This window comes from Macaca fascicularis, chromosome 2, assembly GCF_037993035.2.
Source record: "Macaca fascicularis isolate 582-1 chromosome 2, T2T-MFA8v1.1".
NCBI classification, from domain to species: domain Eukaryota; kingdom Metazoa; phylum Chordata; class Mammalia; order Primates; family Cercopithecidae; genus Macaca; species Macaca fascicularis.
The window spans coordinates 171,242,230-171,264,114 of NC_088376.1; the positions used below are offsets into that span (position 1 = coordinate 171,242,230).

The 21,885-nt window shown below is 39.5% G+C and overlaps 1 protein-coding gene and 1 long non-coding RNA gene across 18 annotated transcripts in view; one reads left to right on the forward strand and one right to left on the reverse strand.

The window, feature by feature from the left end:
• PHLDB2 (pleckstrin homology like domain family B member 2) overlaps window positions 1-21,885 on the reverse strand; it is a 231,950-nt gene that overhangs the window by 124,034 nt on the left and 86,031 nt on the right. For 16 of the 17 annotated variants that reach the window (XM_074033496.1, XM_074033487.1, XM_074033489.1 and 13 more), the window contains one exon: window positions 3,488-3,602. The exons of the other annotated variant lie outside the window; for it this stretch is intronic. In XM_074033496.1, the coding sequence (XP_073889597.1) occupies window positions 3,488-3,554 (67 nt within the window). In that variant the 5' untranslated portion in view covers window positions 3,555-3,602. The remainder of the gene's footprint in view (window positions 1-3,487; window positions 3,603-21,885) is intronic. 17 annotated transcript variants of the gene reach the window in all.
• Window positions 1-21,885, forward strand: part of LOC141409737 (uncharacterized) — a 52,581-nt gene that overhangs the window by 11,712 nt on the left and 18,984 nt on the right. The window lies entirely within an intron of this gene.

A 21,885-nucleotide genomic window follows, 5' to 3' on the forward strand; every position in this document is an offset into this window, starting at 1 on the left:
CCCATCAATTCACAAGAGGAAAGTCACGCATTGCTTGAGGCTAGGGCTATGTTCTGAGAAATGCGTTGTTAGGTAATTTTGTCATTGTGCAAACATCATAGAGTACACTTACACAAAGCTAGGTGGCATAGTCTACTACACACCCACCCAGTCTATATGGCATAGCCATAAGAATGGTGTAGCCTATTCCTAGGTTACAAGCCTATATAGAATGCTACTATACTGAATACTGTAGGCAACTGTAATATAATAGTAAATATTTGTGTATCTAAACATCTCAACACAGAAAAGGTAAGGTGTTGTGCTACCATACCCATGTCACCAGATAATGAGACATTTTTCAGCTCCATTATAATCTTACAGGACCACTGTTGTACATGTTGTCCATCACTGATTGAAACATTATGCAGTGCATGACTGTGTATGTCTAAAGGGAGTATTTTTCTCCCCACACCCCAAGCCTGTTGGCAGAGCTTTCTGGGGCTGTTCCTCTGTTTCTTCAACAAAAACCCCAGATAAGGTCTGAGATCCCTCAACAACTGGAGTGCTGGTTGGGGGAGTCAAAGCACCAAAGCACTTATGCTTTTTACTCCTCTAGTCTGCGGAGCATTGATGAGCAATGTAATCAAGACAAGCTCTGATGTGGTTTATTGTTTTCCTGTTGCAAAAGCTAGTTGTGTCCTGCAGAAGTTATCAAAGTGACTATCCAGGTGGAAAATTCCTTACAGAGGCAATTATGAAGGGTCCCTAGTGGCGGGAGGCAACATTACCCTTGATGAATAATTCACTGGTAATTAGTTCTCAAAAGAAAGTTTTATCTCTCATGGGCTATTAGCATTTTATGATAGATTCTCAATTACTTTGTTGAATGCTTTGATCCTACTGGAAATATCAGTCCTTTGTTTTTCATTCCAACTTCCACAATCCTCAGTACAGGAAGGAAGGAAGGTTTAGGAATGTACATGGGGGAAGATGAGGGTCACATACTGTTTACCTACACAGGAGTATCCCTTGGGCAGAGCAGACTTAACACGTCCTAATCATTACATCATTATCACCTTCCCTCACATGCACCCCTCAGCCCTCCTTCTTTTTTTTTTTTTTTTTTTTTTTTTTGTGACAGAGTTTCACTCTGTTGCCTAGGCTGGAGTACAGCGGCACAATCTCGGCTCACTGCAACCTCCACCTCCTAGGTTCAAATGATTCCCCCTGCCTCAGCCTCCCAAGTAGCTGGGACTACAGGCACGTGCCGCCATGCCCGGCAAATGTTTGTATTTTTAGTAGAGATGGGGTTTCTCCATGTTGGCCAGGTTGATATTGAACTTCTGACCTTAAGTGATTTGCCCACCTCAGCCTCCCAAAGTGTTGGAATTACAGGCGTGCCCAAGCCCTCCTTCTTAATTGTAGTCTACAGTTAAGTAAAGGACACCCTCTTAGATCCAGTCATCCAACTCCCTTACTGGAAAACTTCTTCAATCCCTCAATTCTTCCTCAACCCCTATTACCAATCCATTGCCAAATCGTATAATTTTTACCTCTTAAACATCTGTCAATAGTACTCTTCATCCCCTTGCCTTCATTTACTACCTGGTATTTCCCCACTTTTAGAGAGGGCCAGGAACAAGTCAAGAGAAGATGGAACCTCATTAGTCCCAGGGCTAAAGGGACATTGGGTGTGCAGGAAGTAAGGCTCTCCCAAGGAAATGGAAGATGCAGAGCCTAAAGAAAAAGCTAAGATCCACATTTTGGAAAGAGGGTCTAGAAGTATCAAATCCAAGACTGTGCATTTGGCCATGAGATGGGATGGGGTATAGGGCAGTTGCTGAGTAATACTCAGTATTTAAATCTTCCACTTATAGCAGGATGTGATGGCCAGGTGAGATGGGATGGGAGTATATTGGAATTGTAATAAGCTCCTAAATCAAGCCTCAATAACAGTACTTAAAATTTTAAGTTCTTTTATTAATCTTTTTTCCCCTAATCTCCCGCACACAATTCTAAGCTGTATGAGGACCAGGATCTTTCTGTCTTGTTCATTGTCATATTTCCAGTGCCTCTAACAGAACTTCATACCTGACAGACACTATTAAATATTTGTTAAATAATTACATAAATTGGTCTTTACCAAAACTCTAATCTCATCACTCCAATGCTTAGAATTCTTCAATAACTTCTCAAAGCCTTTAGGATAAAATAAATCTGGAATCTTCAGATTAGCACGAAAACAAATAAACAAACAAACAAAAAATGTCACCTGGTTTCTCCAGGTTATTTCCCCACCTAATAGCTTGCCAATTCCTTCCTCCTCTTCCTGCAAGGAGGGAGCGTTCCAGTCACAGTAAACTGCCTGCAGTTATTCACATGAGTCACATTCATTTATCTCTTTCTTCATAACCACAATTCACTGAGCAATAGTTGCTTCAGAAATCACCCTCTCCAGAAAGCTTTCTCCAACTCCATGACTGGTTTTGGTTAGATGTCAAAGTATTTCACATCATCATATTGCAATGTTTCTGTTTTATTTTCCGTGTCTGCTCAAGATATACATTCCCAACTGATTGCAGAATTCCCAGCCAGTCCCACAATAGAGCAACTTAGTAAGATAATTCCTTAAAATCTCTCTTTGTCTCTCTCTCTCTCTCTCTCTCTCTCTCTCTCTCTCTCTCTGTGTGTGTGTGTGTGTGTGTGTGTGTGTGTGTGTGTTCTATTGGTTCTGTTTCTCTGGAGAGCCCTAACACTGATTTTTCTATTTTAACTTCTTGTGTCTAGAACTTTAGCACGATGAGTAAATGAAAAATTAAATCTGGTTTGGAATCGCCCTCCCTTAACACAAGAAGACTTTGCAATACAGAGCTGGTCAGCTGGTCAGAAGGAAATACTAATGAGATTGGCTGAAACTAGGTAACCAAGCTTATCCCTCAGCTGTCTGGTTACTTGATCATCTGAGGCATAATAAAAAATAATGAGGAATATATACACTGTATAAGCCTATTTATTCTGTTTGAGTGCCAGAGGAAACCTTTGCAAAGATTTCAACCAGAACCGCAAACCCTGTGAATTGGGAGTAGTTGTGTTGGAGCCTCCTCCCTGCTTAGAGATGTCAATATCAGCTGCTCTGCTAGAGTCTAAAGGCTTGGTGTCTTTCTCTATGCATCCCATCCCACCCTTTCTTGTGCAGGCTTTGATTTCTGAGTGACTGATGAGTCACTGGGAAAGACCTCCACACCAGCTGCTTGGGTCTTCCCATCCTTCAGCATCTGGCTTAAATAAAACCTCAGTATATGTCTTCAGTGAAGTAAGATATGGTGACCTGTGAACAAGCAGGTGACCAGAGTTCTGGGTAAGAATTGCCAACCTCAGGCTTTCTTCCCCAGTGATTGCTGGACTCCTGGGTTTTTACTTGAAAATGCCAGCTCATTCTCAATATGTATGATGGAGTAAGAACTTGTAAATAGGTACTGAAAACCTCTGACAATAAAGTTCTCACCGAAATGTTGCACATCACCAACTCCATCTTCCTTGGGCACCTCTCTCTGGGTATCATCCTCCTCCATTGGGATCTTCTGCTGAATCTCAAAGGATAAACTGAGATCAGTGCCAGCCTGCACACAGCAAGAAAAAAGAGGTACCATGATTGGAAAGCTGAACTGATCTCTGAACACTCAAGGTCAATAGAACTTCATCTGTTGAACACAGATTTTGAACATCCGGGAAAACTAACTGCTGCTAGAGTTGAAAAACAGACGTCTTGGATCACCCTGTTATTTCACTGCTATCTTCCCTGTAAAACAACAGAACTTCACCACCAGCAGCACCACTAACAACAAAAGCACACTTTTGTCTAGAATAGACAAATTCTGGCAAACGAGTAATGGACAATGCTTAAACCAAAAGAGGAACCAGTTTCTTAGCATAGTTATTTCTTCTTGGCCATGTTGCTGCTTATTTTCTATTTTTCATCCCATGCTTATTATTTACCAGCCACCCTGTTAGGTACTTTGTCTTTATTATTTCTTCTAATTTTTACAAATCCCAAGTTATAGGGAAAGAAACCAGTGTCCTTGTTCTCAAGAGCTTCCCAAAGAGTTCCTGACTTTAAGTCTGGCTTCCTGCAGCTGACATATCTAATATTCTCTGTAGACACAGGGGAGCCCCAGGAGATGACCTGGTCCCACTGTCATATAAGTAAGGGCCCCCATTTGTTGTACACCTAGTATGCCAAATATTGTCCCACTCGATTCTCACAATGTCTCTAAGACTAAGTGCTGTCATTTTTTTTTATTTAACAAATGAGGAGCCAGAGACTGAAGATGAGTTATCAAAAGTCATATAACCAGTGATGTACATTACCTAATGAGGTGACAATTACCATCTCCTATTCAAATGCTAAAACATACCAGGTTTTGTTTATGTTGCTCTTGGCATATTAAGGAGAATGAACCTTAATGGTGGCAGAATTGGAGGTAGAAAGGTAAGTTAGAGGTCTATACAATAATAAAGATAAGTTAGAGGTCTATACAATAATTCAGGGGAGAGATGCTAAGAAACTAAACTAAAGGCATTTATGTACAATAGTGAGATGCAGACTGTATGATATACCTGGGAGGTAAAACGCATCAAGCCAACATGATTTATTGATTCTAGAAGGTGGGTACAGGGGAGAGAGGGTTTGATTTGGGTAAGTGATGGATGATGGTGCCATTATCTACAAACGGAAATACTGGAAGTAGAACGGATGTGGGGTGAGGAGGGGAATTTAATTCTGGACGTGTTGAATTGAAATATATCTGTAGGGCATCCAAGTGAAGTGCAGGGTAGAGAACAAGACTAGAGATGTATAGTTGGAGGATGCAGATCAAGACAAGTTTTTTTTTTTTTTTTTCCAAAATGGGAAGGAGTAAGGCAAACTGTCTCACAGGCTGAGAGAGATGTTAAAGATCTAGGAAACAGAGAGATTAAGTGACAGAGGAATGTCCTGGGAGAATAGAGAGAGGATGAGGTCAAGAACCCAGCTGGAGTGTTGGTATTGACCAGAATAAGCTCTTTTTATTTCAAGAGAATGGGTAGTGAAAGCAGGTAAGGGTAGATGCCAATGTAGGTCAACAGCTATGTGACGGGAAGGTTATAATTAGAGGATTTTTACATACTGAGGGCCACATTTTTGTCCATGAAGAACAAGGCCAAGTCTTCCACTGAAAGTCTACCAGCATGAATATTATTTAGGAGATAACTGCTGAAATATAAACTTCCATAAGTTATACTTAAAAGAAGCTTTAAAAACTTTTGTGTTATAAGCAATACCATCAAAAGAGTGAAATGAGAGCCCACAGAGCAGAAGAAAATGTTTGTAAATTATATATCTGATAAGGGACTTGTAGCTAGAGTATGTGTAAAACTCTTAAAATTCAAAATACTTGGCAAAGTATGGTGGCTCACTCCTGTAATCCCAACACTTTGGGAGGCTGAGGCAGGAGGATCACTTGAGCCCAGGATTTCGAGACCAGCTTGGGCAACATAGAGAGATCCTGTCTCTACCAAAGATTTTAAAAAATTAGCCAGGGATGGTGCCATGTGTCTGTGTTCCCAGCTACTTGGAGGCTGAGGCAGGAGGATGGCTTGAGCCCAGGAGTCAGGAGCTGCAGTGAGGTATGATCATGCTACTGAGCTCCAGACTCGGCAACAGAGCGAGACGCTGTCTAATAAAAAAATCAAAATACCCAAAGGATTTTAGACATTGCTCCAAAGGAGATATGCCGAACATCTTTAGCCATTTGGGAAAGGCACATCAATACCACAATATGATACCATTTCATACCCACTAGGATGGCTATAATAAAAAAGACAGATTGTAACAAGTATTGGAGAGAATGGAGAAACTGGAGCACTCATAGGGTGTTTGTGGAAACACAAAATGCCTCTTTGGCTCACAATCTGCCAGTTCCTCTAAAGATTGACAGGCTGTCATAATATCCAGAAATTCCACTCCTATGTATATACCCCAAAGAAGGCTGGGCGCGGTGGCTCAAGCCTGTAATCCCAGCACTTTGGGAGGCCGAGGCGGGTGGATCACGAGGTCAGGAGATCGAGACTATCCTGGCTAACATGGTGAAACGCCGTCTCTACTAAAAAAATACAAAAAAAAAAAAAAAAAAAAAAAACAACTAGCCGGGCGTGGTGGCGGGTGCCTGTAGTCCCAGCTACTTGGGAGGCTGAGGCGGGAGAATGGCGTGAACCCGGGAGGCGGAGCTTGCAGTGAGCCGAGATCACGCCACTGCACTCCAGCCTGGGAGACACAGGGAGACTCCATCTCAAAAAAAAAAAAAAAGAAAGAAAACATATGTTCTCACAGAAACTCGTATGTAAATGTTCATGGTGTCATTATTTGTAATAGCAAAAAATGGAAACAACTCAGATGTCTTTCAAAAGTGAATGGATAAAGTGTGATATGTCTATACGATGGAATGTCATTCAGCAATACAAAGGAACAAAGTACTGACACAATGCTTCAACATGGATGAACTTTGAAAACATGCTAAATGAAAGAAGCTAGTCACAAAAGATCACATATTACATGATTACATTTATATGAACTGTTCAGAATAGGTAAATCTATAGAGACAGAAAATAGATTTGTGGTTACCTAGAAGTGGATGTAGGGAAGAGATGAAAGAGGAATAGAGAGTGCTGCTAATGGATGTGGATTTTCTTTTGAGAGTGAGGAAAATATTCTAAAATTAGATTATGGATGACTCTTTGAATATATTAAAAACCATTGAATTGTAAACTTTAAATAGGTGAATTATATGGTATGTGAATTATATCTCAATAAAAGCTGTTTTTTTTTTTTTTAAAAAAAGAAGCTTCACAGAAGATTTTTAGGCAGTGAAAATACTCTGTAAGATACTGTAATAGTGGATATTGGTTATTATATATGTCTAAACCTATAGAATGTACAATACCAAGAGTGAACCCTAATGTAAACTATGGATTTTGTGTGATGGCAATGCATCAATATAAGTTCACCGGTTTACCAGTTGTAACACACATACTACCCTTGGGGATGTTAATAAGGGAAGAGGCCATGTTTGTGTGAGGATGGGGGTATATGAGAAATCTCTGTACCTTCATCTCAATTTTGCTGTGAACCAAAAAATAGTCTTTAAATAAAAAGAAGCAGAAGCTTAAAGTCTAAGGAAAAGATTGTTGACAGAGGCAAGAACTGAATACTACTAAAGACCAGATAATAATAATGGCCATTATATTTGAGCGATTATAAGTCAGGCACTGTGCTAAATGTTTTACCTACGTTATCTCCTTTAACGTTCACTATAACCCCATATATAAGGTACTTTTCCCTAAATTTACAGAAATACAATTAAAGCTCAGAAAAATAAAGAACTTGTCCAAAGTCAATAGTAAGAAAGATAGGAAGACAAAATGCAGACCTAGATATGTGCGAGTCTGTTCCTGAATACATGTACTGTGCTGTCTCCCACAAGCTTTGCTTTGCTTTCTAACTCCGACTTTCTAGGTTCCGCACAAATGCCAACATCTTCAGGCCAATTTCTTTTTCCAGGACATTCCTACAATGCTCTAGGTCTATCAGTCTTACAGTGATAGATAGCATTTCCATCTCTGCAGTCTTAATAAAGAGTTGCAGAATAAACACATTCATAATAAAAATGTTGTGGATAAATGTATTGATAAATGGTTACTCTCCTTAACTCCTCCACACGCAGGGGTCCTAGAAGCCCAGCTGACACCCTGTACAGAGTGATTTCCTGGTGTTCAGAGCACTTAGAGCTAGAGTAACTGAGAGCCTAACCCAGAGAAAATGCATCTCTTTATTCTATTTGAAGAGGTTATGAGTGAGAAGAAAAGAACAAAAGTTGACCTCAACTGTTGGATAGAGAGACAATGCCCATACCCATTCACCTGTCAAGGTGGTTCTTGAGTTCTATAACCCTGATGCAACCTTCCAGCTTTCCTCACGTATAACTGCAGATATATCTAAATTAGTTCCTGGCATGTAGGAGGGGTTCAAGAAGTTTTCTCTTCCTTTTTCATTCCTTTACAGTTCCTCCCTCCTCCTACTCCTACTTAATAACCATGAAAAGCTCACCGTTTAAATTCGAACCCCATCTCTACCAAAAATACAGCTAAAAATTAGCCGGGCGCGGTGGCGGGCTCTTGTAGTCCCAGCTACTCAGGAGGCGAGGCAGGAGAATCGCTTTAACCTGGGAGGCAGAGGTTGCAGTGAACCAAGATCACGCCACTGCACTGCAGCCTGGGCGACAGAGTGAGACTCCGTCTCAAAAATAAATAAATAAAATTAATTAAATAAAATTATAAATTCAAACTTCTAGTCTGGAATGGAGTAACTACAAAAGAAGAGAAAAAATACAAACCTAGCTCCCTAGGTTAGTTGCCTAAACTCCTCTGTGGCCTGGTAATCATGACAAAATGGTATTGGAGACTATCTGCCTCCTGATGAAACTATGAGATATCTGTCCACTTATGTCTTTATGCCACATTATTATAATGTGAGAAGCAGTAGAAGAAAAATCGTTCTTTCTAATAAAATGCAGTATACCAGTGTTTGCGTGGGCTTACAGTGTGTCAGGCATTGTACTGAAATCTGTACCGACATCTTGTCATTTTATTCTCACACAGTCTTTTAAGGTAGGTTCTTCTAATTGATAGACAAGAAAATTGAGGGCAGAAGAGGAGGAACACCTTCTCTAAGGTCACCTAGTCAGTAAGGGAGGGGTCAGCAACCTCCCCTTAATCTATGTGGCCCTAAGTCAGGTCTTTCTATTTCTGCATTAGATTGTCTCTTTATCCCTTCTGTTATCACCAAGCTCCCTTTCATGGAAACTGTTCTCCTAAAAATGGTATGGAGGAAAATGATTCTAATGTGTAAATAAGATTACAAGCAATTATCCAATATCAATGCAAAAATGCTAGAGTAAATATTAGAAAACAGAATCCAACACCATATTAATAAAATATACCATGACCAAGTAGGATTTATTTCTGGAATGCAAAGATGATTCAATATGAGGAAATCTATTAATTTAAATACTATATTAGTAGATATAAGAAGAATAATCATATATTATCCTCAGATGGGGAAAAAGCTTTTTAAAATTCTTTTAATTTTATTTTATTAAACACATTTTTTTGGAGACAGGGTCTCACTGTCACTCAGACTGGAATGCAGTGATGTAGTCATAGCTCACTGCAGCCTCAACCTCCTGGGCTCAAGCATTCTTCTGCGTCAGTCTTCCAAGCAGGTAGGACTACAGGCATGTGCCACTCTATCTGGCTAATATTTTTATTTTGATTTTTTAGAAACGGGGCCTCACTATGTTGCCTAGGTAGGTCTTAAACTCCTGGTCTCAAGCAATTTTCCTGCCTCAGCCTCCCAAAGTGCTGGAATTACAGGCATGAGCCACCACACTTGACAAGAAAAAAAAAAAAAAGCGGGGGGCTTTTAACAAAACTCAATGCCTATGCCTGATAAAAACACTCAAGAAAATAGAAATTGAGGCATATTTTCTACACTTGATCTTAGCCGTAAGGCCAAGAAATGATGATGCATATTTTTCTATACCTCGGTCCTAAACCCAGTGTTATGTTTAATCAGAAAATACTCGAGGTATTTCCACTGAGATTAGAAAAAGGTAAGGATGCTTACTCTCTGCATCTATTGAATTTTTTTTTCCTAGAGATTATAACCAACACAAATTAAAAAAGAAAAAAAATCAATTCATAGGAAATGGAAAAGAAGAAATAAAACTATTTGCAGATGATACAGTTTTCCCAGAGAACCTGAGAAAATCAATGATAAACTCACAGGCCATAAAATCAATTTTATCTTTTTAAAATGCTAAAGATAATGTTAATTTTAAAATAACTTCAGATGTCAAAAGCTGCAAAATAGCACAAAGAGCATTTTTTTCTGGAACTGCTTGATAGTAAATTGTGAACAGAGAGCCCATCACTCTTGCATAATGTGTAACCCTTCAAATAAGGGCATTTTTCAGATAACCAATACACGAGAATCAAAATCAGGAAATTGTCATTGATACTAACATTAAATTCACAAACTCCATTCAAGTTAGTTAATTATCCCAATAATATTCTTTATAGGATCCAATCTAGGAACATGTGTTACATTTTGTTTTTCTGACTCTTTAATGTTTTTGTTTGTTTGTTTGTTTGTTTCAGTCTGGAAGAGCTCAGTGTGGGTGGCCTCTCATATGCTAATTTATCCTCACTCCCACCCTCTCAGTATCAGGGGTAATGGAAGAGACAAAGAGGGTGACCACAATCAAAACCCATCCTGCCTGACATATAAAATGAAAAATTGCTTGAGTGTGTAGAGAAATCTGGAAGTGATGCTATACTTTTATCTTATTTTTACTATAAAAGTTTTGAAGCAGACTATAAAAATAGGAATATGTTAAATGATGAATATTCATTCTGCTGAATTCTTCCTAGATAGAATGTTCACAAGAAAAAATTGTCTTATTTCCAAAATGGTTCTCCTAAATTAGATTTAGAAATATATCTGTTCTTAGGTCAGTATACGCTCAGCACTAACTGCGCTTCAAGAAAATCTCAGAGTCTATTCTTACATTAAATTTTAAACAGGTAATACAGAAAACACAACTATCCTCATTTTGTTAGATATTAATTCTAAGCAAGTTTTAAAAAATATTCTAAACTGACTCAGCCTCAAAGTTCCGTTGGAAATTCAGATTGTCACTAATTCTATGGGGCTGTAGTTCAAATTTCTTTATATGTAAAGCCTACAACTATTTTTTCCTAGTTATATTTTTATGGTAATCAAATTATTAGCCTTCATCCACGTTGACTGTCTGAAGGGTTCTGAAAGTATAATAGGTATATAAGTAACTTCCATGCTGTGCGTGTTTGATGAATTTCTGGGAAATCAACCAAGATATATTATTGGATTTGCTATCATTCTTGTAGAGCTGCTTTCCTGAGAACAGCTTGGAAAGGGAAAGAGGGATCATGGGCAGGGTCAAATTCCTCTTCTGGGTTGCCAGAGGCAAGAGCATACTGAGGAACTTTTTAAACATACCGGTTCCTGGCTAGGAGTGGTGGCAGGTGCCTACAGTCCCAGCTTCTCAGGAGGTAAAGGTGGGAAGATTGCTTGAGCCCAGGAGTTTGCAACCAGCCTGGGCAATATAGCGAGACCCTGTCTCTAAAACAAACATGCAAACAAATACATAAATAAAAATAAAAGTACAGGTACCTTAACCTCACTCCAGACTTTCTGAATCAGAATCTGTGTTGGTAGGTTCAGTAATATGTGTTTTTGTTGTTGTTGTTGTTGTTGTTATTTTTGAGACAGAGTCTCCCTCTGTCACCCAGGCTGGAGTGCAGTGGGATGATCTCAGCTTACTGCAACCTCCACCTCCCAGGTTCAAGTGATTCTCATGCCACAGCTTCCCAAGTAGCTGAGATTACAGGTGTGCATCACCACGCCCGGCTAATTTTTGTATTTGTAGTAGAGACGAGATTTCGCCATGTTGACCAGGCTGGTCTCAAACTCCTGGCTTCAAGTTATCCACCTGCCTTGGCCTTCCAAAGTCCTGAAATTACAGGTGTGAACCACCGTGCTCGACCAGGTTCAGTAATATGTGTTTTGAAGAAGTTTCCCAAAACAATCTTCTGTAGTAAGCTTAACACTAACCTTGATTAGCTTTGAGAAATTGTGTCCCACAGAATGTCAGTTTAACAGAATGATCCCATAAAAAACTAAGAGGAGTTTTGAAAATTATACATTCTATAGCCCCTCCTTAGCAAGCCATGGGACATATTAGTATATGCATTTAGTATAGGCTCTGAGGAAACATCTACTTAATTTTGTTTAATCCAGCATTTCTCAAATTTATTTGAGTACAGCACACACTTTCTTTTTTTTGGCACAACACAAATTACTATGCACCCCAAAGAACACGACTTTGAGAGAGATTGATATAGAACACACTCTTCTCCATGCCACCCCTTCTTTATTAATAGATCAACAACTGTTTGATGTTAGGCAACTCAGGAATGAATGTAACTTCAAACTTTTATAAGGAATATTGTACAAGGTTGCATAAGAACTTCCTGCCGGTATTCTCTGGCTCTTCCTCTGTTCGTTCCTAAACTTTAGATATTTTTAAAAAACTGATAACAGTTAGATAACCAATGTGCACTGATTTCTTACTCTATGCAGACTGTGTTCTAAGCACTTTGCAGGCATTATACCCCTTCACACACAGCCCGCTGAGGTAGTTTCATTACTATAACAGTGTTATGACAGGATACTGAGGTACGGAGATATTAAACAACTAAACCTAAGAAAACTCACAGTGAGTGGTGAAGCAGGTATTATAGACACTAAATCCAGGTTCTCAGATTCAAAGCCTATAATGTTAACCACTTCATTATTCCACCTGAATAATGTAGATTTGATATGGTTTGGCTCTGTGTCCCACCCAAATCTCATCTCGAATTGTCATCTCCGTGTGTCAAGGGAGGGACCTGGTGGGAGGTGATTGGATCACGGGGGTGGTTCCCTCATGCTGTGCTCCTGATAGTGAGTAAGTTTTCATGAGGTCTGATGGTTTAAAAGTGTTTGGCAGTCCCCCTCACCTCCTGTCGCCATGTAAGACATGCCTTGCTTCCCCTTCACCTTCTGCCTTGATTGTAGAGTCCCTGAGGCCTCCTTGGCCATGTGGAACTGTGAGTCAATTAAATCTTTTTCCTTTATACATTGCCCAGGCTCCGGTTGTTCTTTATAGCATGTGAAAATGGACTAATACAAGATTATTTGGTAATCTCATTCAAAGCCAAAGCTTCCCTTGTTCATGGCTTCCTAAGCCCTGTCCCTAACGCTTGCTCTCTCGTCTGAGCTACAGATCTGCTTCCCTAATTGCTTGTTAGACACGTCAGGGAGGAGCTACAACTGGATTCTCAAACTTAACGTATCTCTGTAGAATCTCATCTTCCCTTTCCAAACTTACCTTTCCTTTTGTTTTCCCTCTTTCCAGCATTCATGAATTTCTTCATATGACAACTGTGAGCACGTACCATGCATTTGACACTGTGCTCTGTTGGGGACTTAAAGGTGAATCAGGGCTTCTTATTCCTGACTTCCATTTGGCTCATAACTTCAGTGAACACATGCTTCATCATGGCCACTTTCTTCTCTTTCTGCAATTTGTCCTTTCAGATTAGTCTCTCCAGCAGCTGTTTTATTCTGTCAATTGTTCTTAAGTCATATCACTTGAAAAAGAATTTGGTTGTTGGATTATCTTTCTCTGAAAGGTCATTGGCATGTCTGTAGGTGCTGTGGCAGATTGTATTCCAAAAATGACCCCACTGGCTCATCCCACCATGTGACATTGGCAGCCCTCCATCATGAGGTGGGGTCTACATTTCTCCCCTTGGATCTCGATGGGCCTGTAAATACTAGTGGAGGTGATGCTATGCTATGTGCTTTTCAAGGCTAAGTTCTAAAAGGTAAACACCTTCTTCCTGGCCCTTCAGAGAAGCTGGCCCTTGGAACCTAGGTCCTGAGTCATGAGGAAGAGGAAAGACTACCTAGGGTCACTATGTGAGGTGTTCCTGGTGACAGCCCCTGCTGAGGACCCAGCTGACAGCAAGTACTAACCTCCAGACAAGTGAGTAAGGTTTCAGATGATTCCTAGTCCTTTCCTTTTCATGTCCCCAGCTGATGCTGAGTGAAGCAGAGACAAGATGTTCTCTCTGAGCCTTAGCTAAATTGCAGAGTTGGAGCAGCATAAATATCGTCATTGTTTTAAGCCGCTGAGTTGTGGGGTGTCTGTTACACTGCAATCGACAATGAGAACAGGTGCCTACCTTTATTTTCACCAGCTATTGACAGGGGCAGAGTCACATGGCATAAAGTATAGCTACCTGGAAAGAGCTGCTGCTGGGGAAGCAGGCACCATTATTAAGTGTCAATTGTGTGCCATCGTTTCACATTCTTAATCATCTGTAGCACTTAATAAAGTACTTCACATGTAGTATATGTTGAATAAATATTTACCAAATCGAGTTGAAATATGGTGTGATAGTTAAGTACATGACCTTAACAGTCAGATATACTATACAAACCGCAACTCTAGATGCTACAGCTGTGTGATGGGAAGCAAATTTCTTCCCCAACCCATCAGTTTCTATATAATAAAAATATCATAAAACTCTGAAACTGATGTAAGGATTAAATATTTAAGGCATGTGCAAGTGCCTAAGAATGTGAGGATCATGGTAAGTCTCTGTCTCTCATTCTCTCTTAAATTTTAGGACAAGATGAGAAAAGATTGTAGTCTGATTGTGAGGGATCTTGAATGCATAGTTAAGGTTCATTTTTTAGGCATTAGGGACCCATGGAAAATTACAAAGCTGTGATATGCATAAGGCAAGGTTTGAGAAGATTACTATGGCAATAATGTGTAGAAAGGATATCTAAAACCAGCTCCGAAGCTAAAGTCAGTGTCTAAGAATGTTAGGGTATAAAAAAGGCTTAAAAATATAGCCAAGGGGATATCAGGTCAGGAATAAATGGCAGGATGATATTACAAAGGAAATTTCCATAGACTTTGATTGACTGGGTTTGAATCTACCAAGGAAAAAGTTAAGATAAGGAAAGCGAAGTCTAAAATTGGTCTTAATAATTTGACAGCATTTATTTAAAGGATCCCCTATGATTCAACAATTTCACTTCTAAAAAACTGTCTTATAAAGAAATGAGGGCAACAGTACTTAAAGTTATATGTCAGAGATATTTGCTGCATCTTTGTTTGTGATAACACAGTGTTGAAACCTGTATTACCATCAGTAGGGTCATGGTTAGGTAGACTATGATATGTTCATACAATCAAATAATATGAGAATGAGGTAAATCTATATAAACTGACCTGAATGATAACTTGTAAGTGAAAAGAGCAAGTTGTAAAGCTATATGTGTGTGTGTATATATACACATATATATAAATCAGATGAATATATATGCATATATAGAAATCAGATGAATATACATATACATATATAAATCAGTTAACTATACATATATAAATCAGATGACTATATATACATATATATAAATCAGATGACTATATATACATATATAAAATGCCATCTGATTTTTGTTAACAGCAGGAAAAAGCCTAAGTGTTAGAAAAGAACAACACTAAGATTAATGCTGTTTTCCTCTGGGAAATGGGGATGGAAGGATGTGGGAGTGGAGTGGTCTTACAAGATTTACTTTGAAACTGATTAGATATAGATTAACTTGTAGAAAGACAAAAAGAGACGTAGATCAACTTGTATTTGGTATGAAGTGGTGCTGTACCAAAGGGTTGGATTGTGGTTAGAGTTGTGGTAGTCGTTGGCAGCAGTCAAGGGTGTATCTGGGCAGGCCTTCCAGGTTGTGGTTTTTGTAGGGCTCAGACAAGATGTGGTCGGTATGAATAGAGCTTGCAGCTAAGACTAAAGGGTCAAAGGCAAAACTCATGAGCCAGTGTCATGGGAAGCAGCACCGCAGATCATTTTTACTGTTGCTGGATCCCAGGATTGGAGGGAGTAACTCTCTCTGACACAGCCTTGTTCACCCGAAAAGCTAGCTTAGGACATCTGTCTGACTGACCAATAATTTACCCTGGATTCAACATAATAGGAGAGTCGGAAGGTAGTACAACATCCTACTTATGAAATTAATCTTTATTAATTTGTCTATTCCCACCTTAAACTTATTTACATTTTTAAGTTGGTATGTATCTATATCTGCATTCGTATCTATATCACCCATACCTGTGACTATAATTTATATAATCTATCTGTTTAGATAGATACAGACAGATATCCCTGTCTGCCTCTTCTCGTGTGAAACAATTAGCATGTATTCAAATTTGGTCTTGAACAATACTATGTATGTAAGTACGTTACAAAAAATGGATCCCACATGGGGTATTATAGTGGTATGTTGTAGAGCCAGTGTTTTATTATAGAATTACTGATTGCTTCTCCAGATGGGTTTAAATTGATGACTCTAAGAAATATTTTGCAAACTCCCCCCTTCTAGCTTACTGTCCCTACAAATGTGCTCATGGGAAGACCCACTTTCTCTTCATTACTTTAAAATGCTTTGGGCAAAGAAAAACTTGGGTGTTTTTATTAAATAAACATTATCTTCAAAGCCCAATGATGAATTTTTTTAATACATGAAAGTCTCTTTCTAAATCCTTTTCAATATTTAATACATATTGTATAAGTATAAACAATACATTTGACATTTTAAAAATGCATATGCAAAGTGATTTGCAAAAGTCCCTAAAATATTTATGATTCTATTATCTACAATTTTCTTTTATTTATCCTATCTCCTGTAGATTCTGATTAGGTATAGGTAGGGATTTTTAAAAAGTGTCATGACTCAAGCCTTTCTTTCTTCCTTCTTTTCTCTTTTCTTTTTCCTTTTCTTTTCTTTTCTGTCTCTCTCTCTCTCTCTTTCTTTTCTTTCTTTCTTTCTAGAAAATAAAATGTGGAAATATGAGTCCCCTAAGATCCCCCTGCCTGTCATGCTGACAATGATATGCTTAGACTCTGGGATGTGTTGCCTTTTTTTGCCATGTTCCTTATTCATGGTATTTCAGAACAAAAGATTTATACATACCCATGAAGCTACATATATTCTTTTTTTAAAATCACTGTTATCAAGCCATATATCTCATAAATTAATAGAAAGATGTTGCTTGTAAGACAAAGAATTTCAGATTGCTTTAATTTTGTCAATCTCGTGTCTTTCTAAGCAGAAATACCAGCCTCAGTTTCCCTGCTTATTAAGCAATATATGCTTCCAAGCAATTGCAAAGTGAAAATGGAAATACCTTTAGAAATTACTTTGTGCTTCTGCCACTAATCCGGATAGAGGCCTGGAAGCTGGAGGAAAGAGTAGAAGCTGTTTTTCTGGCACAATGCAGAGAACGTGGAGGCCTGCTCCAAATTTTAGTAGCTTTATATGCATCATTTAATATAGTTGGTGAGTGAATAGGAGAAACAAAATTACAAATTTCTCTTTAGTGGCTTGGCTAAGAAGTTGAAGTTGAGAGTAGACTGTGAATCTAAATCTTTAGGAATTAGATACATATCTAATTCCTGGTTTTACTGTGTGTGTGTGTGTGTGTGTGTGTGTGTGTGTGTGTGTGTGTGTGTATGGTTTTTTTTTTTTTAATAGTTCTGTCGGTTTGGTGATAAGAAAATGTAAGTTGATGTGAAATTTTAAAAAAAGTATTGTGAGTTTAGGATCTAGTGAAAAACTGGGTAGTCTTCTAGAACCTAGTTAAATAATATACAAAATAGAATTCTTAGAAATATCAAATGTTGGTCGGGTGTGGTGGCTCATGCCTGTAATCCCAGCACTTTGGGAGGCCGAGGCAGGCTGATCACCAGGTCAGGAGTTTGAGACCAGCCTGGCCAACATCGTGAAACCCCCGTCTCTACTAAAACTACAAAAATTAGCTGGGCATGGTGGCATGTGCCTATAATCCAAGCTACTCGGAAGGCTGAAGAAGGAGAATCGCTTGAACCCGGGAGGCAGAGGTTGCAGTGAGCCAAGATCACACCACTGCACTCCAGTCTGGTAACAGAGCAAGACTCTGCCTCAAAAAAAAAAAAAAAAAAAAAAAAAAAAATCAGATGTTAGGATTTTTTTCTTTTTAAACAAAAGAATAATGGAAGAACCAGGAATCCAGACGGGAGAGTTGAGTGAACATGATACCTTCCTTTAGGGAGGAGAAACAATCCATTGGCTAGTTGGAGTTGTTTTTCAGTCATAGTGGTGGATTTGAACAATCCTTCCAACCCTTTCACCCAGTTCTTCTCTTTACTAATTGCATACCTTTGTGAGATGGGGCAATATGGGAGAGATGTGGGAAGATAAGTGGCCCTTCAGAGGTTTCCATGACTTTTTAGAATTTTAGTGTGTTGGCTCTAGTTAAAGCTGTCGATAGGAGAAGGGAAATGTCTAAAACCCTGGGTGAACAGTCACTCAGCTACTCAGAAAAACATTTGGACATTAGAAAAAACGTTGTAAACATTTATATGTGTTCCTTTTGATCTAGAAGCATCTATATTTCCTTTCCTCTAGGAGAAAAGATTCAGTAGGTTTGGCTGGTTGGCTAAAACCAGAGGACCACTGTGATGTCTTAATATTTATGCTACACAGTGTGTGGCATTTGGCAGGGACTCAAGAGAGGTTTTCTAGGTTTCATTAAATTGAGTCAAGTGGAAGGTATAATCTTTTTGTTTGTTTGTTTGTTTGTTTTGTTTTTGAGACAGATCTCACTCTGTCGCCCAGGCTGGAGTGCTGTGCGCAATCTTGGCTCACTGCATCCTCTGCCTCCAGGGCTCAAATGATTCTTCCACATTCACCTCCTGAGCAACTGGAACTACCAGTGCATGCCACCACGCCCAGCTAGTTTTTGTAGGGACAGGGTCTCCCTGTGTTGTCTGTCTGGTCTCGAGCGATCTGCCAACCTCGATCTCCCAAAGTGCTGGGATTACAGGCGTGAACCACCGCGCCTGGCCACAGTCTTTTAGAAGTCAAAGCTATTTAAAAATGTTGATAAAATGTTTATTAAGTATGTCATTCAATATGTGTTCATAGATTACCTGAGCAAGGGAAATTAGAGAGGGGAAATCAAAAGATGATCCATTGACAGAGAGACTGGGAGTAACTGTGATCCGGTTTCCCTGTTACTGGTGGGAAGCATTACCAGCATCTAAATCAATCAGTGCACAGGAGGATATTGGGGCTGGGGCAGGGCAACTTCAGCTGCCCCTGTGTTTATAAAGCAGTTGGACTTCAGTTGCTATAACTCTCTTGACCTTTCTCTCCCAGTTGGCTCACTCTGCCCCAGAAGAGAAGAGGCAACTCTCCCATGGGAGCATTTGGGAACTCCACTGGTTCTGTGTAGTTGGGAGCTAGCTGACCTCAGGAGCTATAGCGGCTGAGCTCCTTTGTGGTCTGGCAGCCCCCTGTGGGGAGGTGCACTGTGAATGGTGGTTACTCTACCTAATTTTGGAATGCAGCTTTAGGAAGTCCTCTGTTGCACTGCACCTAAGCCATACTCTCCTTTCTCAGCTTTATAGTAATGAAGTTGACTTTTTTATCTCCTTCTGCCAGACTTCCACGTCTATCTTTTCATGGTTTTCAAACTTGGTTGAGAAATGAGTGCTATTTTTTGCCCCCATCCTCAAGCCTTATAAAAGGTACTCAGCTCCATCGGCTGTATATATCTATGTACTTTGCATCTAGTTATATGAGATGTATTCATTCATTTATTCATTTAGCCATTCATTTGGAAATACGTACTGAGCACTTAGACTGTGCCAAGCACTCTGGTAAACCCTGAGACTCTACCCACAGAAGCTCACAGTGTAGCATATTTATAATGCAGTTGAACAAGTGGGTGAGCATGAAGCTTCCCAGGAAGAAACACAGTCTGAACGAAGTTGCTCAGTTTTTGGTCTTTCCTTAACCGAGTCATAACAGAGTGGGGTTTGGCCAGAAGGTAGTCAGGTGTGATAAAAGCTTAGGCTGCAGAGGCAGTAGGGGCTCCGTTCTGAAAGGCTCTCCTTAAAAGCCATACTAAGGGCCCTGGATTTTGCCTGGTAGGCAACAGACAGCTGGTTAAAAGGTTAGAGGAAGGATGTGGTCAGATTTCTGTCTTAAATAAGTCACTTCGATAGGTTGGAGGATCCATTTGAACAGGACAAGCCTAAAGAGACTAGTTTGCAGGTTGTTCTAGGTGAGATATTATAAGAATGTGATTTAGTAGCACGTCTGTTTTTTTTGTTTGTTTGCTTTTCCTTTCCTTTTTTCTCTTGGACATTGTGAAATGAGCTAATGCACAAAAAGCATTTGCGTTTAACTGCAGTTCATAGCAAGAACTCAATAAATGTCGGCCATCATTGTTTTCTTTTTCTAAATCATCGTGTCATTTCCATCATCATCATCACCAGAGGCGATAATTTCTCTCTTACTGCTCATACTAAATAATGAGCAGCCTCCTAGAGGCAGGCTGCTCCCAGAGGAAGAGAGTCATAGAACCTTCTCTCAGACGGCTTTGGTTCAGCTGATCAAACTGCTCCCTACCCCCACTCCCATTCCACCACCACATGACTACACCTCCCCTGGCAGAATTGCCAAAGATCCTGCATTCCTACCCTGGCCATGGAGCAAAACTGTGGCATTACTGTTGGATATTAAGGATTTCCTCTTTGTTTTACTGTTATCATGCTTTCTTCTAGCCAGAACTCTACTTATCTGATAGAAAATGTAGGGTTCAATTCTTTGTTCAGCTGCCAAGATTCTTCAGTGCTTTGGCAAGGAAAGGAAATCTGGCACAAGTGTTTAGGATTGCCCACGTACCTAAGAAAACTACACTTTCTAGATGTAAAGAGTATGTGGGTGGTCTTCTCACCAATGTGCCAGCTTTATCCCTTGAATAATTGGAAATCCCCCAGCAAATACCCTATTGAAGGAATTTTACTTGACTGGTGTATTTTCAAGGTCTTATTTAAAATTATATTTGAATTAAAAACTTTCTTTTCTTGAGACAGAGTCTTGCTGTGTTGCCCAGGCTGGAGTGCAGTTGTATGCTCTCGGCTCACTGCAACCTCCGCCTCTTGGGTTCAAGCAATTCTCCTGCCTCAGCCTCCCTAGTAGTTGAGACTACAAACACCTGCCACCATGCCCAGCTAATTTGTTTTTATTTTTATTTTTAGTAGAGACTTGGTTTCACCATGTTCACCAGGCGGGTCTTGAACTCCTGACCTCAGGTGATCCTCCAGCCTCAGCCTCTCAAAGTGCTGCCATTACAGGCATGAGCCACCATGCCCGGCCTAATAATAATATTATTAGTAATACATGTAATAAGGAAAAATGACAAAAATAAAAATAATCCAAATTTAATTATAGAAAACTCTTTCTTAAACTTCTTAAAATAACCACAGAACAACCAACTGATTTTATTTCAATCTTACTTTTCTTTTCTAGCTCTCTTATAAAGATTTGTGAGCCAAAAATTAAGAAGATTCAAATGAAAAAACCTTCATAAAGATGCAGCACTTAAAGGATTATTTAAAAGAGGAAGTGTGGGCCAGGCATGGTGGGGTGGCTCACACCGGTAATCCCAGCACTTTGGGAGGCCAAGGTGGGCAGATCACTTGAATCCAGGCATTTGAGACGAGCCTGGCCAACATGGCAGAATCTTGTCTCTACTAAAAATACAAAAATTAGCCAGGCATGGTGGTGCACGCCTGTAATCCCAGCTACTCAGGAGGCTGAGGCAGGAGAATCTTTTGAATCCATCAGGCAGAGGCTCCCATGAGCTGAGATGGTGCTACTGCACCCCAGCCTGGGTGACAGAGGGAGATTCTGTCACAAAAAAAGAGGAAGTATGGTTTGTATGTTCTTTCAATATAGAATGGCTATTTTTTTTTTTTACTCTACTGCAAGTATGGTCAATATGATTTTCCTACTGCATCTGTCTTCAAGAAGATGAGAATATTTTGAAACTAATAGCTTACAGTCTCCCCAAGGACCTCTCTTTTTGATAGTGTAATAATCTCCATATATCACCAAAGTAGAATTGTACTGGCAAAGTTAAGAATCTGGATCCAGCTTGTCAAGGCCACAGCCTTTTTTATGTTTGTTCAGTTGTCCTACAGTGATTTGCACTTGTGACAATTACCTAGATTATGGAAATTTGTAGGTTTGAGCAAATCTTTCTCTTCTCAGTGTTTTTTTCTTCTTACCTATAAATAGTGAGAATG